The following is a 7,816-nucleotide window of genomic DNA, read 5'->3' as shown; positions in this document are numbered from 1 at the left end:
GCTCCCCTCCCCTGTGACTGTGCTCCCCTCCCCTGTGACTGTGCTCTCCTCCCCTGTGACTGTGCTCACCTCCCCTCTGACTGTGCTCCCCTTCCCTGCTGTCCCCCTGTACTTGTCTCCCTAGTCTCGAGTCGCCAGTGGACTAGAGCCTGCAGCCCACAGTCACCCTCAGTACCCCAAGCCCTTCCCTCTCTCTGCTCTTTCTTGCCTCTCGGCCTCTGAGAAAGACTTTTCCTCCACCCACAGATCAGTGCCACCTCCCTCGGAGGACAGACGCAGATCCTGGGCTCCCTCACTACAGCTCCGGTTATTACCAACACCATTCCCAGCATGCCTGGGATCAGCAGTCAGATCCTCACTAATGCTCAGGGACAGGCAAGTGGTCAAGTCTGGGACTGAGGACTGGGGTTGTGGGGCAGCCGGCCGGCGAAGAAGGGCTAGGACTTGGCCTAAGGGTCACGTCATGGCATAGAAACTCAAGTAGGGCATCGCGGGCTGCTGCTGTAGCTCCTGGTGGCAGCTCTCCACGGATGTGAAGTCCAGGTTTGGGTAGAGCCGGCCCTCTACCCTGGCAGTGCTAATTCTAATTGGGGGATTTGATTGACAGAGCGCCCACATGTGGGCGGGCTCATGCCAGGCTCTCTCTCTCATCTATTAACTCACTCTGTTTTGAGGACAAATCTACCAGGGGACTCTTTGTTTTATGAGATAGAAGAGTGGAATTCAGAAATACTAAGCCACATAGCTCAAATGTGGCAGAGCAACAAAGAGCCAATACACAAAAAAGCCTTTGCCTGCTCCCCCAGAGCTTGGGGGCAGAGTAAAGAAAGGAAGCCCTTGGGTGTGAGTCCTCTACTGAGGAAGCAGAAGCCAGAAGACGTAAGCCGTTTCTCCAAGTCAGCCTCTTTGCCTGCAACCGTGGGGATTTGGATTGGTGGTCCTGGGTGCTTTCCTCACACTTGGGGTCCATGCCTTATTTTCTCCCAGGTTATTGGAGCACTTCCGTGGGTAGTGAACTCAGCTAGCGTGGCCGCACCAGCACCAGCACAGAGCCTGCAGGTCCAAGCCGTGACTCCCCAGCTCTTGCTGAATGCCCAGGGCCAGGTGATCGCAACCCTAGCCAGCAGCCCCCTGCCTCAACCTGTGGCTGTCAGGAAGCCAAACACACCGGAGTCCCCTGCTAAGAGTGAGGTACCAGCATTAGGGGTGTGGGTGGGCATGGATAGGAGATCCTGTCTGTCACTGCTACCTACCTCTCAAAAGTGAGGAGTGCTCTCCGCTTCCCCGAAGAAGGCTTCTATGAGTGCACACATGCCCTGCCCAGGGAAACACTACCATTCTCAGCCCACCACACACACACACACACACACACACACACACACACACACCACACACCACACACACACACACACACACACACACACACACACACACACACGTGTCTGTGCCCTCAGAGGTCAGAGAAGGCGGATTGTGAGTGAACAAAGCAGATTGGGTCAGACCGCCCTTGGGAGGAACAAAAGGCTAGAAAAGTCCTGGGTGGTGAATTCTGTACTCCGCCCCAGCACATGCCGGGCACTGGGGCTCTGGCTTTTTGTCTGTTTCCATTCTAGAAGAGATTTTTGGGTGCTTGTTATAGTCTGAGTGCTGAGGCTGCAAAGAGGGCTGAGATGTGCTTTCTAGCCTTAGCTACTTAGGTAGCTCAATGTTGCAGATGGTCACAAGTCAGCATCTACTCCCCTGTAGTAATCATAAAAGGGCTGTGGTACCCCACAAATGACACTGTGGCAGACCGGAGGGGGAGATAGTTTCTGAGGGGAAGGATGAGCTGGGTGTAGTGTGTGCTGCCTCTGGGAACTGGGGCAAGCATGGCATGCCAGAGCCGCCCCACAGGGCTCATCAGGGCCAATAGAGCTAAGCGAGACCCAAGGATGTACTGCGCTCCCAGCCGGGCAACATTTTAGCCCATGATTCCAAGAAGCTTTTAAATAAGCCCTTGACCTCATCTTTAAGATAGCGGTTATAGAAATTCCCACGGAAGTAGCGTACATCTGTAATCTCAGCCTGGGCTATGAAGGGGGTTCAATTCCAGCCTGGGTTATGGGGTCCTGTCTAAAAACAACAAAACCCCTAATGTAGGAGTTTCTGAGTGTTGCGCCACAGAGCTGACACACGAGTATGTAATTAGCTATGACTGTTGCTACAAGGGAAGCCCCTGACTGGGTGGAACCCAGGATCCGCTGCTGTGAGGTGTGGACTCTTGTATCTGGTGGAGTCAGCAGCTTACGTTTTCCCTTTTTTTCTCTGTTGTCTGGGGTCTCGTGCATGCCTAGGGCAGCATCGCTGTGCTGTTCCTTCAGCTTTGGAAGTTCTGGGGGAAGACTACGGCCAATGGCCTGGGGACTAAGGGGCAGGTTTGAGAGCTAGCAGAAGGCAGAATCCAGGGAACAGAAAATCCAGGAAAAAAAAAAAACTGCATTTCTTAAAAAGCTTATGAGTTTTTGTTTTGTTTTGTTTTGCTTTGCTTTGTTTTTTGTTTTGAGACAGGGTTTCTCTGTGTAGGTCAGGCTGTCCCGGGACTTGCTGTATGTAGAGCAGGCTGGCCTAGAACTCGTAGAAATCTGCCTGCCTCTGCCTCCTGAGTGCTGGAATTAAATGTTTGGTATCACACCCAACTGGTTTTGTTTTAAAATCATACTAATAATGCTAATTTCATATATATGTAGTTTTTCCTCGCTGTACATAAGATGTATAACTTTAGTAAACATTATGAGTCATATAAAAAGTACAAATTGGGCTGGGTATAAAAAGTACAAATTGGGCTGGGTGGATAGCACAAAGTACAAGCACCAGTGGTACAGGTGCTTGTGTGTGTGTGTGTGTATGAGTGTGTGTGTGTGTGTGTGTGTGTGCTTGTGTGTGTGTGTGTGTGTGTGCATGTGCACATGAGTTCGTGCATGGGGACTGGAGTTTGGATCCCCAGCACCCAGGTAAATGTTGGGTGTGTGTGGTAGCCCATCTGTAATTCCTGTACTTGGAAGGCAGAGGCAGAGGATCCCAGAAGTAGGCTACTAGCCAAGCCAGCCAGCCAGCCACATCAGTGAACTCTGGGCTCCACTGAGAGACTCCGCTTTGGTGAATAACGTGGAACCCTCTCTATGTCAGGCTCAGGGCTCCACCCTCACATGAACATATGTGTATCCACACATATGCACATGTATGCACACACAGCACAGACACATGAGAGGAAAAAAAACCAAGAATCATGACAGGTGTGGTGATACATACCTGTAATCCCAACATTTGGGAGGTGCAGGTAGGAGGATTACAAATTTAAGGTCAGCCTTAGACACAGAGAGATCAAAGCCCATTTATTATGGATATTAACAGCTTAAACTTTTGCTTTTGGATGAACACAGGTGGAAATGCCTGGGTAGGTAGGAATTCCATGTCCATTTCTGCCCTGGTTGTTACCGTCCAGCGTTAATCATAGGGAAGGGTTATTCTGGAATATGGAGTCAGGAGAAAATTAGCTAGCCATAATTAATCTTACCCACGTGGAAGGCACCTTAAAAATTAGACAGTGCTCGAGAGGTATGATCACCCAGCCATCTTGCATTTAATAAATCTTTTCTTACAAGCCAACAGGTAGAATAGGTGAGGCAAAACCCCTCCCCCAAGTTCATCAGCATATAGGCCCAATCTGCAGCTTCTTTGGTCTCTGTATGTAACTGGAACCAGGAGCGAGGTGTGGCAAATAGCAGGAGGTGGGCAGAGAGGTGTGGTTATGAGAGGCAGGCAGGGTCTGAAGAATCAGCCCTCAAGCCATTAGGGTTACACTGGTGCTGCTTCACCTAGGGAGCCTGAGCCCCTGAGTTAGGCAAGGGTAATGGGGCTTGTCTCTTTTCTTGTAGGTGCAGCCTATCCAGCCAACACAAGCGGTGTCCCAGCCTGCCGTACTCCTCAGCAATCCAGCCCCGGCGCTCAAGTCGTCAGCCTCAGCTCCCATCCCAATCACCTGCTCAGAGACCCCTACCGTCAGTCAGTTGGTAGCAAGTAAGTGATTTAGAAGAGGAATGTGGATCCAGAGTACCCAGCACCTATGTAGTCCCAGCTACTCGGGAGGCTGAGACAAGAGCAGTCCTTTAAGCCATGGGGTTGCGGGATAGCCTAGTGAGACTTGCCTCAAACATATCCATAGATTTCTGGTGTCCAAAAGGAGAAGGTAGAGGCCCAAAGTGGAAAGATGAGAATTTTAAGTTTTCTTTTACATTTGTTTATTTGTTTGGGAGCCAGAGGAGGGGCATGAGTATCTACAGTGTGCATGGGGGTTCAGGCTCAGTGGCAAGCATCTTTTACCCATGGAGCCTCTACCAAGACATGACTTTTGTATCCCCTTTCCCATTGAGTTGGCTTCAAGCACAGTGGAGGTAGAGAGTACTTAGCTGTCTGTGGAGTTACACTGTGCCACTGGCTGACTCAGTGTGTCAGGAATATAGAGGGCACACAGGTGTGTCTGGCTGGATCAGAGCAAGGAGTCTGGGAGAGGGTCAGCAGTTAGAGCGGAGCATCCTGGGAGAGGGTCAGCAGTTAGAGCGGAGCATCCTGGGAGAGGGTCAGCAGTTAGAGCGGAGCATCCTGGGAGAGGGTCAGCAGTTAGAGCGGAGCATCCTGGGAGAGGGTCAGCAGTTAGAGCGGAGCATCCTGGGAGAGGGTCAGCAGTTAGACCAGAAGGAATTTGAAAACAGATCCCTTCAGTGATTGTTCTAGGGCCCATTCCTTCAAGTTGTACTTGTCGAGGGGACAAGGTGACAGGGGTCTTCTGATAAGTGTCCTAGTTCTCTTCGATGTACCAGTGCACTTCTCCCTGGTCCCTCCCTCTGGCCTAGAGCCGCACACTCCAAGTCTGGATGAGGACGGGATCAACTTAGAAGAGATCCGGGAGTTTGCCAAGAATTTTAAGATCCGGAGGCTCTCTCTGGGTCTGACACAGACCCAGGTAGGCCAGGCTTTGACCGCGACAGAAGGGCCAGCCTACAGCCAATCAGCCATCTGCAGGTAAGCAAGGTTATCCCAGGATAACGCCAGGGCCTGCTTCACACAGTCAATGGCTCTCATGGGAATCCAGGCATCCAGCCCCCTTGAATGTCCCCGTGTTTTATGTTGCTTCCTTCCACATAAGGAAGACTGTCCTAGGGAGAGCACAGACACTTGGAGTAGGCAAGGACTGACCCAGGCCTTCTGACGTTTAGACCCCAGTCCCGAGTATTTAGATGTTCTTCTGAGGAAGCCCAAGCCCTAAGCCCATGGTAGAGGGAAAGGGTATGTGTCACTTATTAAGTTGCTCGGTCTCGGCCCTCAGCTAATTAGAACCCCGGTGTGCTCCTGGCTGCCTCGCTTTCCATGCCGGCCAGGCCAGCCCAGCCTGAAGGAGCTGCAGGGAGCATAGATGGAGGAGAGTGGTGGGTCATTAAGGTGACTCTTCAAAGGACTTCCAGTCATTTGGGGGTTTGTGTCCAGTTAGCACACACTTATCATTTTCTTGCCTGGTGGAGGCTATGGCATAGTCTCTTCCTTCCTTCCTTCCTTCCTTTCTTTCCTTCTCTCTTTGAAAGATTTATTTATTTACTTTATGTATATTAGTAACTGTAACTGTACAGGTGGTTGTGAGCCATCATGTGGTTGCTGGGAATTGAATTTAGGACCTCTGCTTGGTCCGGTCCCACTCGCTCTGGCCCAAAGATTTTATTTATTATTATATATAAGTACACTGTAGCTGACTTCAGACGTACCAGAAGAGGATGTCAGATCTCATTATGGATGTTTGTGAGCCACCATGTGGTTGCTGGGATTTGAACTCAGGACCTTCAGAAGAACAGTCAGTGCTCTTAACCACTGAGCCATCTCTCCAGCTCACATAGTCTCTTTCTTTCCTTCTTTCTTTCTTTTCTTTTCTTTTTTTTTCTTTTTTCTTTTGTTTTTTCGAGACAAGGTTTCTCTGTATGGCCCTGGCTGTCCTGGAGCTTACTTTGTAGACCAGGCTGGCCTCGAACTCAGAAATCCACCTGCCTCTGCCTCCCAAGTGCTGGGATTAAAGGCATGCGCCATCACCGCCCAGCGTAGTCTCTTTCTTGAGGCCTGGGATATGTAAAGTCTGAGGAATCTAGGCTTTGAGGGGCTAAGAGGCTGAGGACGCAGAGTAGGAGAGCTGCTCTTTGAGTACTGCTTTTCCCTCGTGGGAGATGTACTGAAGAGACAGCTGCATACCTTGGCCCCTTCCCCAGGTTTGAGAAGCTGGACATCACACCCAAGAGTGCCCAGAAGCTGAAGCCGGTTTTGGAAAAGTGGTTGATGGAGGCCGAGCTCCGGAACCAGGAAGGCCAGCAGAATCTGATGGAGTTTGTGGGTGGCGAGCCCTCCAAGAAACGCAAGCGTCGCACGTCCTTCACACCGCAGGCCATAGAGGCTCTCAATGCCTACTTTGAGAAAAACCCCCTGCCTACCGGCCAGGAGATCACAGAGATCGCCAAGGAGCTCAACTATGACCGGGAGGTGGTGAGGGTCTGGTTCTGTAATCGACGCCAGACACTCAAGAACACCAGCAAGCTGAACGTCTTTCAGATCCCTTAGGGCTCAGTGTCAGTGCGTACTTTGTACTCTTGCCTCAGCAAGCAGCTGAAGTCACTGCAGTGGCCAAACCGTGTGCAGCTGTGCTTACCCTAGGTCGTGAGACTACACCTGTGCATGTGTGTCAATGCCTGCCTCTTCTGCCCGCATATGTCACACCCTGGGGAGGCCCGAGGGGCTGCATGAGAGCCCTAGGCTCTGGGCTGGGCATGTGGAAGGAAGGGGTTTGTGGGGTCTGTAGAAAAGCACTTTGCCGAGGTGGTTTCTGAAGGGTGAATTCTGGTTGGGAAGCAGAACGACTCTGTCTTCGGGGCAGGGCTGTGGCAACTCTTGGGGACAACTGTGTAGTAGCTCTTGTTTTTGGTGGCACTCTTTACCCTTGCCCTCTCTCCTCTGAGGTTGTGCCCATGTGACAACTCACCTGGTGGAACCACAGCCTCATGTTGCCTCCCTTACTCTGTATAAGGGCACAGTGAACCCCTTAACGGACCAAGGAGATGGGATTTAGAGAAGTGTGGTGTGCTGCTCGGACTCATTGTCTGCCTTGATCTTTTGAGGGCAGAAGGTTCCCAAAGTGACTTGGAGGGGTCGGATGCCTGAGGTCAGGAGCTGAGGTCTCTCTCCAGGTCCTTCTGGGGTGGGTTTGCACTAAGTTGGAATGTTCTCTTCCTCAAACCAAGTTGGAAGGAAGCAGTGTGAACTCTCCATCCTGGAGAGTTTTAGGTCTGTGGCAGGTCTGGAATTTATAAAGTAAACGAAGACATCCACTCCGATTTTAATCTAATCTAAGTTTGCGGCTATCTTCCATCATACGAGCATGCTAAAGAGTTTGGGAAATTTTCCACTGCCCATTTACACAGACAGTGGCACGGGGCGTGGATTTGACTTTCTCCTTCTCTGTGCCCATGCCCATCTCAGTCCAGGACTGAAATCTCTTCAAAGGAGCAAATTGAACTCTAAGCCAGACATTGAAGCGTGGTGTGGGGAGGAAGACAGTATCCAGAGGGATGATGGTCCGGGGAGGTCTCTTGTTGAGGCTGACTTAACTCAAGTTTTGTTTGTAACTTTAAGTCTTGGAGGTCTCCAAAGACCTTACACTGTCCAGTTGTAGACTGAGTCTGTGTGTGAGCAACCCCCATCCGCACCCCTCTGCAGTGCTCCTCTGAGCCAACAGTGCCCAGGCCAGGGC

General features: G+C 51.1%; 1 protein-coding gene across 3 annotated transcripts in view; it reads left to right on the top strand.

The window, feature by feature from the left end:
- Positions 1 to 7,411, top strand: part of Pou6f1 (POU class 6 homeobox 1) — a 26,314-nt gene extending 18,903 nt beyond the window's left edge. For all 3 annotated transcript variants that reach the window (XM_031356019.1, XM_031356011.1, XM_031356029.1), the window contains 5 exons: positions 247 to 375; positions 988 to 1,191; positions 3,915 to 4,056; positions 4,890 to 5,058; positions 6,285 to 7,411. In XM_031356019.1, coding sequence (XP_031211879.1) covers positions 247 to 375; positions 988 to 1,191; positions 3,915 to 4,056; positions 4,890 to 5,058; positions 6,285 to 6,630 — 990 coding nt within the window. In that variant the 3' untranslated portion in view covers positions 6,631 to 7,411. The remainder of the gene's footprint in view (positions 1 to 246; positions 376 to 987; positions 1,192 to 3,914; positions 4,057 to 4,889; positions 5,059 to 6,284) is intronic.
- The last annotated feature ends 405 nt before the right edge of the window (positions 7,412 to 7,816 follow it).

The sequence above is a fragment of the Mastomys coucha genome, unplaced genomic scaffold (assembly GCF_008632895.1).
Source record: "Mastomys coucha isolate ucsf_1 unplaced genomic scaffold, UCSF_Mcou_1 pScaffold11, whole genome shotgun sequence".
NCBI classification, from domain to species: Eukaryota; Metazoa; Chordata; class Mammalia; order Rodentia; family Muridae; genus Mastomys; species Mastomys coucha.
The sequence above is the reverse complement of the archived record's forward strand: the minus strand, read 5'-3'. Positions and strand labels throughout refer to the sequence as shown.